A 20,541-nucleotide genomic window follows, 5' to 3' on the forward strand; every position below is an offset into this window, starting at 1 on the left:
TGACAAATGTCAGAATCATAAACTATTTATAATAATCTGCACTCATTTTCATAACCAAATTTTAAGTTTATCACTGTACGATTTTCTCTATTATGTTTAGAAACGAAAAACAGAGAAAATGAACATATCCTCAGAGAAGAAATAACAAATATGCGTGGATACATTTACTTATGTATACACTCATAAACAAAACCTAAAATGCATTTAATAAAAATAAAGTTTATGTAATGTTCGCGGTTTAAAAATATCAAATTCTTCCTCAAATTAAGCATGCATTATTAATTTAATATTAATAGCGTAAAATTTTACACTACCTTTAACAGCACATAATCCTCTTCTATTTTCAATCCATTCCCAAAAAAGTAATTTCTTTCCATAATCACTCAACTGAAATTTTGCATGAAATTTTAGAACCGTTTCGATGAGCTTGCATTTTCAAAACAAATTACGATGATATAAAACAATTGATAATGTTTCACTGACCTACTTGAAATATGATCCTTTAATTTTGCAAAACAGTGAGCTTTTTCACATCCAAGAGCTCCTGGTATCATTTTGGTGGTATCACAAATAAACAAAAGTTAGTGTCACTTTTCGATTGAATGATTTATTTGAAGAATTATTTTAAGTATAACTTATTTATCTGTTGTTTAATACGTACACATAAATGATTCAATTGTATTATATTTCATTAATTTGCAACTGTTCATCACTTGCATGTTGATTTATAACCTTCAATTTGGCACTTTGAAAATACCCGACCAAACCTTTTTCAAACACATTGGTCCTAGCTACACCCGACATATTTTTTATTAAATATTTAAGATCATATCATGACGGAACTATAAAACTGAAATTTTCTTTGTAAAATGAATTTCTAGGATTAAGACACCTAATTTGATCCTAAGAATTTCAATTTTTCTACTGGCTTCCACCATATTGCATCCTTATTATTATATTGTCAACAATGGTTCAACGCTCTTGATTTGTTATTTGACAAGATCAAATTACATCGAGTCATGAAAATGATATTAATTACTATATATATTATAAAATTTAGAATATATTATTTGAAGTTAGATTAGATGCAAAAAATATAATATTTATTATCAGATTGATATATGAAGCAAAGCATAGTGCAGAGTGACAACCTGACAATATGTAGGCACAAGTAAATTTTAATAGAGTAAGTTTAATATGAATTGATTTGCATAAGAACTGTAAAAAAGAATTCACATTCATAAAACAATCTTTACAAATATGAGTTTATTATATTCTTATACAAATGTAATAAAAACTATCTTAAATTCAACATAGACTAAATCCAAGTTTAACAATGCATATTTTTAGCTTATAAATTAAACAGCTTACATCTTAATTATGAGAGAGCTTGAATATTTAATGTTAGTTTTGAACTAAAGTAAATGACTTTAGAAATAAAAATCATTATTAACATAATACTGTTGTAATGAACTATTCCAGGAATGTTACATAATTTTGAATAAAATATAGCAAACTTACATTATCACTATGATTAATATCACATATTAGTCATATTCAAATTATTTGGATTCTAGCCGATAATATATATTGGATAATGTTAAACATATGGTCAGTTAATTACATAAAACCAGATTCTTAAGTAACTAAAATTGTTTCATGACCAGCAAAATAAAACAGCTTCACCATTCTTCTTCAGCCTCAGCTACTTGTTGCTGGCCACCAAAGTTATTCTGTAAATAATAAAAATTTAATAATTGCAATAAAAAATTTAATTGATTATTTAATAAAAATTTCTTTATACCCCTCGCATATCATGTCCACCAAAGGCATCATTTCCACCATCTGCAACATTAATATTCTGCAGGAACTCGGGTATGGGTTGACCAGCATCGGTTAAAATTCTGACTAAATCAGCAGCAAGGGGCTCATCCTGTTGATGGTCATAAAATGAAGTAGCTTTTCCTTTGTTTCCAACTCTACCAGTTCGGCCAATGCGATGTACGTACTCGTCAATAGATTTAGGTAGATCATAGTTGATAACATGGCGGACATTTTTGATATCTAAAAAATATCAAAAAAGATTTAATATGAATTAAAATGTTATTGTAACTTAAATTTGCTTTATATAACTTTAAATGATATAAGATTGTAATCTGGATCTGTATGATAGCATTTTTTAAAACTAAACTTACCCAATCCTCTGGAAGCAACACCTGTAGCTACCAAAACACCACGAGTACCTTGCTTGAAGTCTCTTAAAGCTTCTTCACGTTCTCTTTGCAGACGATCACCATGAATACTTGTAGTCGGTATTCCTTGTTCACTTAATAAAGCAGCAATAAAATCTGCATTTCTTTTAGTCTCCACGAAAACAATTACACCTAAAACAAAAAGTTTTAAAATGAATACAAGTACAATATCAATACATAAGTTACATTATAGTTAATGAATTTTATTCTCATTACCAATATATTCTTTATCTTCATTTAAAATTTCCTTAAGCTTGTCTTTCTTTTTAAAACGTTCTACTTCATGAAACATTTGATCAACATCTGAGCAAGCACCTCCAACAATGCCTACAGCAATGAAAACGTAGTTTTCCAAGAACTTTCCAGCAACTCTTTGCACATCCTCAGGAAAGGTTGCAGAGAACATTAATGTTTGCCTATTTTCCTGCAAGTATAAAAATATTTTATGTATAAAGTATAAAAATGAGCTGCTTGAATTGTTTTTACCCTTGGTGCCATGCTAGGATTATTCATTAATTTTTCCATTTCAGGTAAGAAGCCCATATCCAACATTCGATCTGCTTCATCTAAGACTATGAACTTAATAGAGTTCAATTGAATACGTCCACGACCTAGGAAATCATTTAAACGACCAGGTGTAGCTACTAAAATATGGCATCCATTCTAAAAATGGATAAGTCATTAGTGATTGTTATTTTTGGTAATAACAAATTAATTCACTAACCATTATACGGTCTCCTTGGTGGCGCACACCTGTACCACCATATGCCATGCACACTTTCAAAACTGATGAATGAGCAAATTTGCGAGCTTCGCTATGAATTTGAATAGTAAGTTCTCTAGTTGGTGTGACTATTATACATTGGGGCTCAATATAATCTCCTGCAACTATCAGTTGTGGATCCTCCAGGATAATATTGATAATGGGAAGTAAAAACGAAGCCTGCAGATTTAAAATTGGTAAAATTTAACATAATGCTTAATTATAACTATAAAATTAGTGTTACATAATATGGCCAAGTAAATATATAGTATAAAACAAAAATTTGTAAACTTACAGTTTTTCCACTTCCAGTTTGGGCACATCCCATAACATCTCTCCCTGCCATTACAATGGGTAATGTGTATTTCTGAATAGGTGTAGGAACTGTATATTTACTGTTCATAATATTTTCAAGAACAATTTTCCGAAGCCCTGCCTCTTCAAAGCTCTGTATGGGTACAGGTACATCCATTCCAGAGACCTATTAAAATAAAATTTATTAGAAAAATTCATGTGTTACAAAAATATTTTATAGAATTATATACCTTCACTTCTATATTTTCATATTTTGAGAAATTGATACCGGTGCTTATGCCACTCTCAAATATATCTTTTTCATCCTCTGATGGATCGGGTGGAATATATAGTTCCCTAGGTTTCTGTGGCTGGTCACCATTATCGCCATATCTGTCACCCCCTCGGTAGTTATCTCTATCACCACCACCATCCTCATTGTCACCATCTATAAAAATTTTACAAATAAATTTTGAATAAATATGAATTAAGTTAAAAACAAGAGCAACATATTTATAATTGATTAAAAAGAATGGTAATCAATGTACAAACCTCCACCATCTCCATATCTCCGACCACCACCACGACCACCTCGAAAGCCACCTCTACCTCCTCGGCCTCCCCTGCCCCTTCCACCACGCTCATCATCGCCACGATCACCGTACCCTGAATTATCATTTTGATAGTCATTTTGAGAGCCATCCCTATCTCCATATTCACCATCATTGTCCCTTGATCTTGAGTAGCCTCCTCTTGAATAAGCTAATAAAGAAATTAAGTAATCAAATGATTGCAGGAAATAAAGTTTTTCAATCGCCAGTTTAGATTACAAATGTAAGTATGTATAGTAATACATATACTCCCATAGCACGTATAAGAATATCGAATATACATAAATTTGTTACTACAAATATGAACACATTCGAAGTATGAATACAACTCACTTCTATTACCTCGGCCTCTATAACCAGTGGATCCACCACCCCTTGAACCTTGGTCATCATCTTGATTTCCTATTCAAGAAAAGGATATTTTTACAAAACAGTCAGTATAAAACATTGCGATATCACTAACCATAATTTTGTTCCGACGAATCGTTGTAATTCGTGGCGGGTTCATTAAAAGTCCGCGCTGGGCCCATACCAACACCTACCTATAATTAAAAAACATAAACTATCAGTATATTGTGGTTATAAACTCAATATCAAAATACGCAGGCATTAACCTAATTTACAACAAAATTATTCATTTACTTACAGCGTCATCGTCTTCCCAGTCGCTCATTGTGGCTTATAATCTGTAGAGAATTAAATTTTATAAGTTATTACAGATTTGTGCAATTCTTTTGTTAATTAAGTTACGCAAAACAAAACTAATTCAACGCGAGTGCAAAGCATATATGACGGCAATGCGATTGGCGGTAATGCCGAACACGTGCAATCCTATTGGTCAAGTCCACAAGTGGTTGTTGATCACATTTATCAAAATAAAATAAAGCAATAAAAACGATTTGGTTAAATAACCTTTATCACATATATTCTATTAAACTCCGATGCTAATAATAATATATATTATCACTTACTTCTATAAGCACTCACCAATAAAATAAGCCAAACAAATTAACTCGATCCAACTGTCTTTCACAAACCGCAAGAACCAAACTTGATCTGCGCAGTAGAGTTGCGAATGATGAATAGATTAACTTGCACAAAATGCTGCTCGTACTTTTGCGGAACACGCTGAACTTAGCCGAAAATCACGATGTTCCACTGTTTCTCAATGCGTTATTGATCGCGTATTTTTCATCGAATGAATTATTTTTGTTTTGAGTTTCAAATTAGTTCAAATATCTTAAACAAAAAAAAAACAGAGTAGTAGGCTGATTATAATTATATATTATTTGTCATTTATATACATTGAATTATATATAATATTTAAAATTACATATTAGGCGTGACAATATTTTAAATGTATAGGTATTCAAAAACGTTAATAAAGTATTAACACGTTAATGAAATATTAAAATAAGAATGAAGTTATAAAAATTATTTATAATATATAGTTTTACAATATAAGTGGCCATTGATAAATAAACATAAATCAAGTGACCTTATCTCTTTAATTTTGACATGTTAATACAATGTAAAATATTTATTTACTATTATCTTTTCTCGAATTTAATATCTTTCATCATATCTTTCTACTTTTGTCAGCATTTTGTTCTGCATACTTTTTAATCTTAATTTTAATCCTTTTTCTAACAATAAATGTTTTGGAACTTCTGACCAATCGATGTAATATGCAGATATGTTCAGTTCAAATAACTGACATTCAAATTCGATATTAAATAATTTTATTGTTACAAGCCGGCCTTTTGTATTAACAATAAGAATAAAATAAATGTCCATAATCTTATGCTTTATCAATACAGATAAAAGAAATAAACTAAACAATATTTCTTGTTAAAAAATCATTTTAAATGCAAGTTGCAGTATAATAAAAGAACACATTTTGGATAAGATATTATTCACTGAAAACTAAACTCAACAGCAAAAAGCAATTCTTGAAATAAGACAAAATTTTAAATATTTAATTTTTATTTAATTAAAAAATAACAAATATATTCAATTAAAAAATATATATAATAACAAATGTTTGATTTATTAAAGCTCTAACTATTTTTATTTAGATATTAAAAATTGATTCATAAAATTGTTTAATTCATTAAAAACAGCTAATCTATTATTTTTTACTGAAATTCTATGTCTCAATTGAAATTTCATTAAATAAATGTTGTTTAGCATATTCCCATACAAATACAGCTCCTGTAACATGAACATTCAACGATCTAATCAAGCCCTTTTGTGGAATTTCAATACTCATATCCAGTAGCGGTAATAAATTAGCAGGTACACCTTCTTTTTCATTTCTGCAAATGCAAGATTATAAATATATATATATATATATATATATATTTATATATATATATATATATATATATACATATATACGTAATTTATGTATTTTAATATATTACCCTAGAAGTAATAAGCATTTATAAGGCAGTACAGTATTTGTGAGGCAATGGCTCTTGGCTGTTTGTTCCGCTCCAATAATTGTATATCCTTCTGATCTTTTTTTCATAATATATTCTGATATTTCCCATAACTTTACCTCAACAATATTGAGCCATTTTTCAGATGACATGCTTTATATGAAACCAATTACAATGATTAATTTTTTAAGATAATTATACTTCTTATAGAATACTAATTTTATTATATAAAATATTACTAATGAAAAAAACTATAAATTAAAAAATGAAAATTTACAAACCTAAGACTCAGAAATTGTTTATCTTTCATAATTTGTAAATTATCTATGGCATATTCTTCCACTCCAAAAACTTCGCAGGTCCTGGCTAATCCACCTAAATTTGGAGCTAAGTTAATAAGAGAAGCCACTACTATCAGACTTGATTTTGAAACCTAAAGAGATGAAATATTGTCTTAATAATACTGAATATAAATAATTTTCAGATAATAACTACGTTAAATACATTTTCTCCATATAGTTTATCACCAGATTCCACTACATCCATTGATCTCCATGGTGTAATTTTTTGCTGAATGTTTAGATCAGCTTCATGCTCTAATTCTTCTGAAGATTTTTCCATACTTTGCAAATTTACACCCCAAGCGCTAAATTGAGCTTGATCTAAGGAGGAACCCCTATTGTATAAACTAATAACATTTTCATGTTCATAGTTATCCGAAGAACATAATTTTGTAAATAGACTAGGATGAATGATATCCTCATAAGTGTAGTTTGTTAGTTTTGGAAGAACATAGAAAATTATTTCTAATGATAAGTGCTTCATTATATTAAAATCTGTTAAAAATATGTCCTCTTCAACTTTTTTAACAAATTTAGCAGCATTTCCATAAGACAAAATAGTTGATAAGCTTCCACATATTACATCTGATGATTTGAGATCTGTGCAGTCTCTTAAAAGCATCAACTTTTTAGCAACAACTTGAGCATAAAGACGTAAATTGAAGTGTTGACCCATTGTCCAAGGCATAATTTTAGAAAGTGACATCTGAATAAAATCAATCTTTTGAGATTGTTCATTTGCATAAACTTGTTGAACTAGCAAATATATAATTGTTATAAAAGAAGTCATTGCTCCAATCCGCACATCCACTACCTGAAAAGAGAAAATGTGTCCTTTAACATCAATGAGCAGAATATATCTCAAAAAATAATACCTTATCTATGGATGTCCATATATGGTCTATTAAAACCATTTCACTTGCAATTATTCGTGCTGATAACCATTCCTATGAATAAAAATATGTATGATTAATAATTAAAATCTGCTTCGCAATTTATAATCAAAAAGTACAAAATATTGATATCATACCAATTGGTATCTCACACTAGGCTGATGAACAAAATTGATCAAATTCTCATTAGCCCAAATTAAAACTTCTTTATTTTTTTCAATATCCCAAAATGGTTGAAGAATCAGTAACGTTTGCAAAACTCTTTGTTTAAATCTAAATCAATCAAATTATATTAAAACCATTTATAAAATAATATTCAATGTGAATTTAAAATTATCACAAATATTTACTAATATGCAAATATTTAAATTATAACTTTTATACCTGTGATGTTTAGAATCTGAAAAATATCTAGGCTTACTTTTGTCTTCAATCACAGATTTTTGAATCAATGCATCTGTTATATAGTTGAGAAACAATTTACCACTATTATTTAAGTTACTGCCTTCGCTGCTTCTTGATTTAAGTAATATTTTTAATACTGAAATTATAGACCAAGCTCGAACTACTACACTTGAATTCAATGAACTAAAAAGATTAAATGTATTAGGTATAAAGATCATATATTCATAAATAATTTCTTATTGTAATAAATCCTAGATTTATTAGTCTTTACTATTGCATTTTTAGTATAGAGAATTAAATATAATATTAATACTTACTGATTTTCAACATTTTCATTATTTTTTATAATCTGACAAACATGATTCTCAATTCTGTAACAAAGTATAAAGCATGAAACTTATTGCGCAACAAAAGCAAAAACATATATATTTTGTTTTCCATAAATTACCTTTGGTCTCGTCTTGATGTATTTCCAAACAGCAATCCATAAATTAAAAATTCATTAAAATTGTAATAGTCATTTAAATCAGTATTAAAGAAAACTTTTTCGACTACTATGTTAGTTAAACCTTGAATTGTGTTACCAATTTCAATAATTCGTAGGTAATATTCCTGAGCAATTACAGGTACTATTTTATTATCAATACCACCAGGTTGAATGAGCATATCTGAGAAGATTAATAAAATACATGAAATTGTTTTCGAATACTTAATAAGTATTTTAACTTACCAATAAAAGCTTGCATGCATGGTAAAAATAAATCAGATTTTTTCAAATTCATTGATTCAATCCAACACCTATTGACTATCTTTTCTATATGTTCAGCTTGTAAATTTTTATAAAGAACAATATTTTTCAATACTTTCATTGCATCCAGAACAACATCATGCCCTCCAAAATCTAGTACGTCTTCAACATAATTTAGGAGATTTTCATCATTGGAGGCATTTGTAACTCTTAGATATTTGCACAAAATATTGCAGAAGTTTTTATGATAATTTGATGCAATTTTACCACTCCTTGCAATATCACAACTTTTACAGTCTTCATTAGAAATATTTCTATGGCAAAGTACTGAATGATAAATTTTTTGTATTTGTACAATATTTTTGTTATGGTTTTTATTAGCTCCTTTATCTTCATAATAATTTTGAGCAAAAGCGGTTAATAAGGTAATATTTGCATATTTTTCTATGAAACTACATTGATTGGATAATTTATTTATGCATACGTCTGTTAGATAATCAACATTAGATTCACATTCATCATCAAAATAATTATTTGAAAGACATTCCTTTATAAAATGTATGCATTTTTCAAAAATTTCCAAATCTTGACTACATTTACATGAAATCATTTTTATTTCTGTATATTTGAAAATAGATTTAATATATTTAAATAAAAAGCTAGCAACTATTGTTTTTGTAGTATCATTGGTATTTAGATCTTCAGATTTTATAGCTCGTAATAATAAAATTGCCATATCCACTGCTTTAGTTTGATTTTCTTGAGAAGCATACATTCTAGTTTCACAATTAAGAAAATAATTAAAATATAAAGATAGAAATCTTTTAAATTCTTCTTGTTTCAACATACGTGCATCTAGGCCAAGAATTAAGAAGTAAATTATCTGCTTCACAGAAAATTCAGGTGTTAAAGAATCTGTTAACATGTGATAAATATTATAATTTTGTGAATGTAATTTTGTAGCAAAAGCCTCAAGAATGGTCCACATCTGTGTTCCTCGAGTCACTGAATCTAGTTCTTGGAATATATGAATCATAATTTCTGGTATTTGTTTTGCATGATTCAATTTTATAAAGTTTTTTGTATAGTACAAAATAATATTTTTTTGAATGGCTGATCTGATATAGGTATTTGGACAATTTGAACTAGCTCTCATAACTTTCTGGAATAAAGAAAGGAATGTTTCAGGTTCCAAAACAAAATTATCATAAGGTTCACTTTTTGCCAGTGCATATGATATATAAAAAAAAGGTACAGGAGCCCAATTAATGGAAGTAACAGGTATTAATATTTTGCTTCCAGTATTTTGGAAAAATTCTATCAAATATGGAAATATATCTTCATGCTTATCGTTCTGTTCATTATACATTTTTGTATTATTTATAGCTGCTAAAAATTGCTGAATTAAATTATGTGATTCCAAATTGTAACTGCAATTTGCAGTTAAAAATTTAACTGCATATATAATACCATATCGTTTTACAACATCTGTATCATGATTTAATATTTCACATATTAGTGCATCCATCCATAAATCTGGAATACTTTTCAATGAATAAATTAGTTTCATTGCTGGCATAACTATATGAGATGATTTTTCATCCAAGGAGTCCATTATTAAAAAATATGTTAACCAATTTTGCTCTAGATCATGTTGATTTTCATCATTCCAATAAAACAAAGATTTTAAAGATTCTGGTACAGATATTTGTTTATTTGATACAATACAAATATCAATGGTCCTTTTTAGCAGATACATTGACTGTTTACGATACAAGTTATGTGACAATCTTATGCCATAATTCAAAAATTTCCAGTACAAATGATCATTAATAATTGAATTAAACACATTGTGTTCTGATAATAAATATAAATTAGAAAGATTACACATTATATCCAAAGAAACTGACAATTTATCATCGTTGTTACAATCTTGTTTTAAATTTTCCCAGAGCGGTAAGATGAATGATGTATCTCCTGACAAAGCTACAAGTTTTTCACAAATAATTATTAGTATTGATCGTAAAGGCTTAGATGTTACTTGAAGCATTATTTTTGCACATAAATTCATTACAGATGTTTGTAGGTCTGTGTCCAAATGCATTTCTGGTTGAATGGAAGCAACTATCGCATAAACAATTTTAAGCTTTTGTAATTGATTTACTTCACTTTCAGATACATTATTCAAGATGGTATAAATGTCATTTAGATGAGAATCTTGTGTGATTGTAAGAAGTACAGATATGTTATTTAATAAAATAATCTTTTCTTCATCTTCAATCTTTAATTCATCTACGATCTGTAGGCAATTGTGAATAGTAAAATTAGATTTAATTTTTATGTCATTGTAAGCAGCAATTACTAGAAACATACGAATTTTATCCAAATAATTCTCATCACAGTTTTGCATGTTTTCAACACACATGTTTTGTAAGGTTTGAATTACATTATCAAATGTAATTATATTACCAGACAGAATACACTTTGGATATAATTTACAAATTTTTGAAAATTCAGGGCCTAAACATTTGGAATTCATTTTTGCTGTTATTGTAATTAAAAGTAATAATAAAAGTGTTGAAGAAAGAAATATTTACAATGAAAACAAAAAACATAACCTCAAAACATAAAAATGATATCGCCATCTTAAGTTATACTTCAAACTATTGAAAACCGATTTAGCGGTTTATTATTTAAACTTTAATTTAAATTTATTGTGTAATTGTGCATTGTATAATAAATGCTTTATATTTAAAAGTATATTCCTTTCGAAAAATTTTAAAAGGAAATTAATTATTCTTATAATTTGTTGATTGCACATAAAATGTCAAAGAAATTTGTCCAAAAATTGTCAACGCGATCATTCTTCACTAAATAAATCAAGGTAAATGTAGTTATAAGTCTTTCTTTTAGTTATAAGTCTTTTTATCAGAGTTTAAATTATAAATTGCTAATAGAAATACATATATACATACCCACAAAGTGTCAAAGGAAAGATTTGATTTTAATAATAATATTTATTATCAATTTCAAAATGGCGTAGAATTTCATTTGAATTTAATTCCAATTAGAATCTTTCGTGAACGAGGCATTTCCAATTAGACAAAAATATACATTTTTTGTTATCATGTTATATTTATATATTGAATATTATCATCAATTTATATACTTATGAGAATATTTTTATATATAATGTGCGAAAAAGTTAAATATAACACATTACCAAGAATTGCATCAATGTTGACCATTTGAAGTATAATTCTTATTGGAATGCTTCTGTATATATACATTTTTATCACTTTATTTTTTGGTGGCAAGAATTCATTTAATTTTTTGTTTAATACAAAATAAATCAGTTTAAACTATTCATTTAAAATATTTTAAATATATTTAATAACTAGTGGTGTATGGCAAATTGCTGGAACTTTCCGTACCGTAACGAAATGTTCGAGGCATGTTGAATGTTTTTAAATATATTATTATTAATATTGCTCAAAAACTGCTATTTTTTGCACATTTAGCTCTGTATCTACAAAATGGCTGAACCTGCCCTTGCCAAAAACTAATCACTTCTTCTCCCAATTATTACAAATTGAATGTTTTTTAGATCATTCAAATCGGATACTCCTTTCTCTCAAAAACTCGATTTGTATTTTCTGCACTCTTTGCTCCGTATCTCCGTAACGGCAGGACCTGCCTTTGCCAAAAACTAATTAGCACATCTTCCTACCAATAGGAAACGAATGTTTTTGAATCATTCAAAGTGGGTGATCCGTGCTCCCGAAAACGTGGACGAAACAATGCGGACATACTAAACACACACACACATACACACACATAAATTTTTTCTGAGGTATGCCAAAATGTTCAGAAATCTTCAAAACGTGAAAATATGCAAAAGTTAATCAAGTTAATAAAAATATAATATTATAATAACATTTTATGCACAAATTATAAACACTACCCTCCTGCAATAAATATTTATTAATTAAATATCTATCAATATTGAAATAAAGAAGCATAGATTTACATGAAGATGTACGTATTTTTTGCTAGAAGACAGTTTCTAGTTTACCCATTTACTATTCATGAATAAAGTCATAAACAAAATAACGTAAGCGCATATTTCTGAATAAATAAGGCTTTATTTTAAAATAATACAACGGGATCTATTATATTTACTTATATTAAACGATAACGTCATTATTTTAAGAAGAAAACAATTTGCACTATTGATCTGTTAAACCATTCAGAATTTAACACCCACACATCTATGTACTAGGTGTAAATAATGACTTGCCAAATAAAATATTAATAAAGAATTCTAAGAAAAAAATATAATCATATATTGATTATATTTTATATTTAATTAATAGTGGTGAAAACCATTTTTTCGCCATTTCATAAAATTCTGCATATTGTTTAATTTTGTTTTAACAAATCAGGCTTCAACTTCATCTTCACCCTCATCTTCTTTAGAAAATGCCAACAAATATAAGCCAAAAAATTAACAAATATAGATTTTATGTAAATTTCAAATTTGTGTTAATAAGTATATAAACGATAGTTTCATAAACCATTGTCTTAATATTTATGATGTGATTTGCCTATATATCTATTTATACAAAATTATTTATATAATCCAGTTGCCTATTTTATAACAGAATGGCTGTATCTAATTTCTATTGATTTTACACCAACTCACTGTAAAGATAGTAGTATCAACCTGTACTAGGTCACGGTAACATTACACATCTATAAATATAAAATATAAATATGAATCTATTATATACATATATATATATATATATATATATATATATATATATAGATTTACAAAAAATTATTAGATTTATCTAGAAAAATTCAAATTTTTAGGTGTCTTATGGCAGCCTCAGGTTATGGACTTAGCCAGGGGGTGGATAGAAAGCTTTTTTTTATAAATTAACTTTTCATCTAAATTGCAAGTAATTACTCATATCTCCAGAATAACAAAATAATCGTGTTTCTGAAATATAAATAATAATTTATATGTTTAAGAGTATATCAAAGAGGTAGTTCCAATTTCTCTGAAAAATTGTTCCTAAATTTACCTAATATACAATAAAATATAAAAAAATGAAATACTATAAATATTAAGAATTGTTTGTAAAAGGTAGGTATGTACTTCTGAGAAATTTGTGTATATAATTGATAAGCATTCTTAATAAGTACATATTGAGTAGTTGATAAAGTATTTATCAATTGTGTCCATCTTTCTTTTTCAAAATGCGATTTCCAGTATTCATTTTGCAATAAAACTAGGTATAATAAAAAGCAAATATGCGAATATATTTTTTATTTAATGTAGCATTTTATAAAAACCCACATCATGAAGTATATTCGCAAATGATCTCATCATTCTGTTTGTAAACCGATAGACAAAACTACATTTTAAATTTTTTTATACCATCATTTCATTGATTTCAAATCGTTTTTTTATTAGATACCAGACTTGTTTTAAATATGAAATGTAAAAATAATAATAAACTATCAGTCAATGAGATCATAAAATTATTTGTTAGATTAAAAATTTATTTCTAATATTTAACGATAATTTTTCTATATGTTATAAATATTATAATAGTAAAAAACTCTTATACAAAAGCTATATAGAAATGCCAGCAAAGGAAATAAATATGTGTAATATTATAACACTCATTAATAAAATTCTAATTAATAACATTGTTTTATAGTTGAAATCAAAATCAAGCTCTAATGAATATATTGATATATTATTTTGAATACTTACATATTTTTTGCTCTACATTTTTTTTAAATTTGTTTGAGGCTTTTAACAGGATGGTCAATTAGACCTTTGTTACAGAGTTAATAAATGTAATAGGTATACAATATGCTTATTAGACACTTAAAAGATAATAAATTATTATTACTTATTTTATGAATTAAATTATTAATACTTTAATTTTAATTAACTAAATTCTTTATACTTATTTTAAAAAGATAAAGAACAATAAACAATCTCCAATATATATCAAACAGAAATAAAACTAATTGTAAGTGTTAAACATATTAAAAATGCAAAACAAAATATAAAAAAAATAAATTATAGAAAACAGAAAAAAACTAAATATAGAAAAACAAAAACAAAAACTTGAAGCATTTTTTTAAATAATTGATAATACGATTAATATCATGTACCAAGAGGGCAGATTACGTTTATTCATTTATTTACTTATTTATTCATTTTACAAGCCGTCAGTATAATGATATTATAATAAAGTTCATGTCAATATTTTACAAATTTTATATAACTCAATTAACTATTTTATTACTTATTCATTTATTATTTAATTTATTTACTATAAACTTATTTATATTTAGATTATCTTTATTTTTAATTATTTAATTTTTTAAAATGCTGAAGATTGTATATATTTGTAGGTATGGAGTATTATACATATATACACCGCACGTTTAACCAGAAACATTTTGTATGTATAATTTTTGAACTTAGATTTGTAATTATGATTTATTTATATTTAACAAAACTATAATATAACGATTTGTACTTTTATACGTGTATATTTAAAATTTAATTTCGCACCATTAGAAAAAATTATTTCAATATCGTGCTAACGATTAGGATGAAAGTATTTAAAATTTTTAAAGAAGAGTAAGTGGAGAGTAATTTTATTGGAAGATACTAATATTATTAACACTATTATTGAAAACTGTAAGATTTTTCATAAGAATCTATAACTCTATTTATTCTTATGAGTTTGTACCTGTATTTTCTCCACGTCTATTATTTCAATTTTATCTTCTCATCATGATCATAACTCATTTCACAGGTGAATTCTCGAGATTTCTAGGATACGTTCGAATCAAGGCCGCGATTAGAGAAGATCTCGGCAGTCAAATTATTGCTGAGGTCACCTCATGGCACGCGACTGAAAAGAAACATTGTTTCAAGTGCCAAATAATTTGATTTCTTTTTTATTTATCCTTTATACTTTCGAAAAAAATGTCTGATTGATGAAAAGAAATTATATAATGCCATACTAGTTCAGAAAAAAATTGTACTGAAGAAGATGTATGTCCATTAATCACGTCAGCTGATAATGTTGTTAAATATAAATAAATAATAATTACAAATTTAAGTTAAATTGTACATTTAAATACAATATTTTGGTTCAGAAATATTTTTACATCGTATTATATATGCATATTTAATATTCCTCGAATATTTCATTAAGGTACGGAAAGTTTGCCTTAAGGCACGATGCCATACACCACTAGTTTTTTCTATAATTGATAATATCACTTTATACATGTATACATGTATCATACATGTATAATACTCTATACCTACAGATATAATCTTTTAATCTTTTTGAATAAATAAACGTAATTCAGCCCTCTTAGTACCTAACTAATAATGATTTTATCAATAATAAAAAAAAAATAGTGGTGTATGGCATCGTGTCTTAAGGCAAGCTTGCCGTACCTTATGAAATATTCGAGCAATATTAAATGTTTTCAAATAGATTATTATGAATATTATAACACACATCGATTTTATCTGAGGTATGCCAAAATGTTCAGAAACCTCTGAAATGTGAAGATATGCAAAAATTTTTATTTTCGACTTATAACCCATTACTATAACTACCCTACGGTAAGATAAAAATGAATAAATAATAAAATAGTTAATTAAATTGTAATAAATTTGTAAAATATTGACACGAGTTTTATCATAATATCATTATACTGACTGCTTATAAAATGAATAAATAATAAATAAGTAAATAAATAAATAAATAAATAAAGGTAATTCTTGGTACATGATACTAATCATAATATTATCAATTATTAAAAAAAATCTCATTGGAAGCTCTTGTTCTTGTTTTTCTATAATTAGATTTTTTTCTATTTTCTATAATTCTTTTTTTTTTTATTTTTTAATTGATTTTGTTTTTTGTTTTTAATAATTTCAATACTTAGTTTAATTTTTGTTAGATTTTTTCCATCTTTGTTTCACCTAAATATCTAATGCAAATAATAGAAAACTAGGTGTAAATGGCAATTTTGTCTTAAGAAAAAAGAATTGGAATTTAGCAAATGTCCTTTAAATTTTTTACAACGGTGCAGCTCTTTTTGAGAAAGTATATATACTACATAGCTATATAAATATATATATACTACAAGTCAAATTTTGGCTCATGTATACTATAGTATACATACTTTTCTAATGTTTGTGCCAAACGATTCAGAATGACTTGAAACGCCGAGAAAACATAAACTGTTTCTTCGGGGAGTTAACAAATCTTACATCAATCAATCAATCAATGAATCAATCAATCTTTATATAATAGTATCATATAGAAACTTATTGTTTTTCACAGCAACTTCATTATATAATTTCATTAGACCAAATAAGTATAAATTGGCTAAACTAAGTCTAAAATTTAGTTGGCTATTTTTTATTTATTTTTTTCACACCCGGACACCCGATTTAGACAAATCTTTGGATGCCATCCGATTTAGACCTTCTACAAAGGACTATCAAGAAATTGGCTGATATTTTATTTATGTAATAGGTATAAATGTATATGAAAATAAAAAAACATTTTTTTACTAATATTGCATTAGCTCTTAATTTTTCTGGTCAACTTCTATGAGAAATGGAAATGCAGAAGAAATACTAAACATGAATCTTTTTTAAATTAAACTTCAGTATAAAAAAAAAAAAATAGCAACCTTGATCTATCTTTTTATCAAAAACGTCCAACCTCTGACAGCAAGAAACGTGCCAAAATTAACACATTAATAAAAAACTATTATTAATTTATTGTATCTAAATTATTTATTATTTAGTTTACCCTTCAAATCATGCCAATGGAATGATTATATTTTCCAAAGTCAACAATTTATAAGCAACAGCCGCAAATTAAACCAGCTGTTAGTACATCTCATTAAAATACTATTTACACAATGCCCATAATTAAAGAATTCCAAACGATCAGATTGATTAATTCATTATTATTGAACGTTTGATTTTTACCATGAACCTATGGGATTTTGTTGTTAATACCTTTATTTATTGTATAATCATAATCAAAGTCCGTGACAATTCGACCTCTTCTATGCAAATTTTATTTATTCTGATAATAGTTGATAATAGATTCGGTTAAGTATTGCATATGCTGCCAAATACAAAGTCAACAGACGAGGAGACAAATTTTGGTGATGGAAGAATTATAAACAGATGTTGCAAACTTTGGCTTAAAATTAAAAAAATAATTAAAAATAAATATAATAAGTTATAAATTATATTGCCAATTTAAGAATTAGGAAATTATTAATAATGTATCAAGAAGAAGTCCTGCTCTTTTACTCCATAAGTTTTTTTTACCAACTTCTCGTGTGATTTCGTTAGACGTCATAAGGAAGTTCGATGTTAAATAAATCATTACTAAATTACACAATCAAATGAAAAAAATCCATAGTACTAACTACAAGTTAACATACAGTGAATACAATATAATTACAAGATAATTAATTATTCTTATTCTTAGACTTAAAAGAAACGTCAACAAACAAGTTCGTCCACCTTTACTACAACTTCTAGTTGATGATGTATTTATTGCCTGACGGGCTTGCTGCATTTTTATCCAATATTAAAAACAAATCAAAATTATTGCTATAACTACTAATTTCTACTTATTGACAAAACCATATAATATATACAAATTCACGGAATATTTTTTTTTATTTTGTAAAATATACAAAAAAAAACGAAAAGTACTAGTAGATAGCAGTAGTAGACGTTATAATCTTCCAGGACCTAATCACTTGTAACTTTTATTTAATTGTAAGTGACGAATATAATCGTCATGGGAAAGTGGCAGAATTTTATGTATTGACGAGTATATTAATAAAATAGTGACAATTTGCAATTTTTGAAAAAAAACACATTATGAAATCTCAAGCCGTTTAGAAGAATTTGGGGCAATGACTGGGTAGAATAAGTTAAATAGTTGCAAAAGGCATTTTAACTTGAAGCAAGTTGTATAAACTTCTCAAAATGAAAAAAATATACACTTGATCCAGCGGTTTCCAACCTGTGGGGCGCGCCTCCTCAGGGTGGCGCGTACATCTATTTCCAGAATACTATCTTCTAAAATAACTTAATAATTTTTGAAATGATATTAAAAATAACCAAAAAATAATTAGTTTAAATGCATATTTTTACATAATATTGCATATTAATTTGTAGTCTGATAATATCAGTTAAGTATTTATAAAATTCAATTGTTAAACAAATTAAGATGGGAGCAAAAAAAATTTTTATAAGAGGGCGCGGTTCGAAAAAGGTTAGAAACCACTGACTTAGTTAATAAGAATTTAGATGTATTTATTCAAATGATATTTAATTTGCTCATTTTGAAAACAAAATATTTGATTTTTTACCAAAAACTAATTTTTGCTATATCTACTTAATACCTTTTAAACAAACTTATATTTAACTTTAAATTTAACTTATATTTAACTTGCCTGATTCGTTTCTTAACTTTCTGATAAAGAAAAATTTCCAAACAGATTCCAAGTTTGACACCAGCTTCGGTCAGCTTGATTTCAAGCAGTAGTGATATCCATTTTTACTTGAAAATAAGGATCCCAATATGTTCCTTTCTCGGCATCGTTGTATGTAACTAAAAATATATCATAACATTAAAAAAAATTAATGATAAAATATCGAATACAAGATAACCGTTGAGTTTCCTTCTAAAGAGCGACGCAGTTAAGAAAAAAATCTATCTTAAGAGCAATTTTTTTTTCAAAATGTTGAGTCCGATAAATAGAGTCAACCTCAAATACAAAACTTTCAAAACCTTCATATATTTAATTTTAAAAATTAAAATAAAATACTCACAATTAATATAGCTGATTTGTTTCTGATAATCAAATATTTTCCATGCCTGTTTCGACACCCGCCTCGGACAGCTTGATATCAAGCAGCAGTAATATCCAGTTTTACTTGTAAAATAAAGATCTCAATATGTTCCTTTCACGGCATTGCTTTTTGTAATTAAAAATATATAATAATATTAGAAAATTCAAATATAAACTTAAATAGCTTAAATATAATGTTTAAATGTCAAATACTTATTAAAATAAAAATCTTTTTTTTTTTTAAATATACCGTTTATTAAGTAACTGACTATTTAAAATACCTTTAATTACATTTTTTGTTATATGAAGTCTTGCAATTTTGGATCAATATATTTTTTTTAATATATTCATTTTTCACTTTCTTGTATAAAGTCTTGTATAGAATCTTATATAAAGTCTTGTATAAAATTTGATTCAATTTTCTTCATAATTAACTTGAAAATTTACTATTTGCGCCAGGTAATCAAAAAGTCCTTTTTTATAATTTCTGCTAATTTTCGTGAAATTGAAATTGAAATTATTAATGTGAGAATTTATTTTAACCCGTCTTTGGGATTTTGTAAGCGCAAACTTTTTATTATTCAATTTATTTATTAATCAATTCAAAACCTCTATTTTTCGAAAACCTGGGATAATCCGGGACACAAAATTTAAATCCGGGACAAATATTGTTTTTAGAAAACCCGGGACTGCCCCGGCCAAACCGGGATGTATAATCACCTTAAGTTTAATCAGCTTTTTTCCTTCAAAAGTGCCATTTTTTGTATTGATCCAATATCAATTGGTTAACTAATTAACAAATTAACATGAAGTAATTGATTTGAATTTAAT

At 26.7% G+C, this 20,541-nt stretch overlaps 2 protein-coding genes across 2 annotated transcripts; both read right to left on the minus strand.

Moving 5' to 3' along the window:
• Positions 1-1,470: 1,470 nt before the first annotated feature.
• On the minus strand, positions 1,471-5,010 carry LOC113366421 (ATP-dependent RNA helicase vasa-like). Its single transcript, XM_026608017.1, has 13 exons — positions 4,908-5,010; positions 4,567-4,606; positions 4,384-4,462; positions 4,254-4,322; positions 3,862-4,071; positions 3,561-3,757; positions 3,311-3,496; positions 2,977-3,195; positions 2,739-2,915; positions 2,469-2,676; positions 2,196-2,384; positions 1,805-2,064; positions 1,471-1,733 (listed from the first exon to the last, which is right to left on the minus strand). Exons 2-13 carry the CDS (start codon positions 4,591-4,593, stop codon positions 1,683-1,685), a joined length of 1,872 nt encoding a protein of 623 aa, XP_026463802.1. The 5' UTR covers positions 4,594-4,606; positions 4,908-5,010; the 3' UTR covers positions 1,471-1,682.
• Positions 5,011-6,018: 1,008 nt separating this feature from the next.
• On the minus strand, positions 6,019-11,176 carry LOC113366909 (probable methyltransferase TARBP1). The gene is made up of 12 exons (XM_026608555.1): positions 9,898-11,176; positions 9,601-9,792; positions 8,734-9,078; positions 8,452-8,671; positions 8,321-8,374; positions 7,983-8,186; positions 7,736-7,871; positions 7,581-7,652; positions 6,869-7,519; positions 6,646-6,797; positions 6,347-6,517; positions 6,019-6,238 (listed from the first exon to the last, which is right to left on the minus strand). Exons 1-12 carry the CDS (start codon positions 11,174-11,176, stop codon positions 6,070-6,072), a joined length of 3,645 nt encoding a protein of 1,214 aa, XP_026464340.1. The 3' UTR covers positions 6,019-6,069.
• Positions 11,177-20,541: the final 9,365 nt, after the last annotated feature.

This window comes from Ctenocephalides felis, unplaced genomic scaffold (genome assembly GCF_003426905.1).
Source record: "Ctenocephalides felis isolate EL2017-DRISC unplaced genomic scaffold, ASM342690v1 CF-g0.4_SCAFFOLD_01170, whole genome shotgun sequence".
NCBI lineage: Eukaryota > Metazoa > Arthropoda > Insecta > Siphonaptera > Pulicidae > Ctenocephalides > Ctenocephalides felis.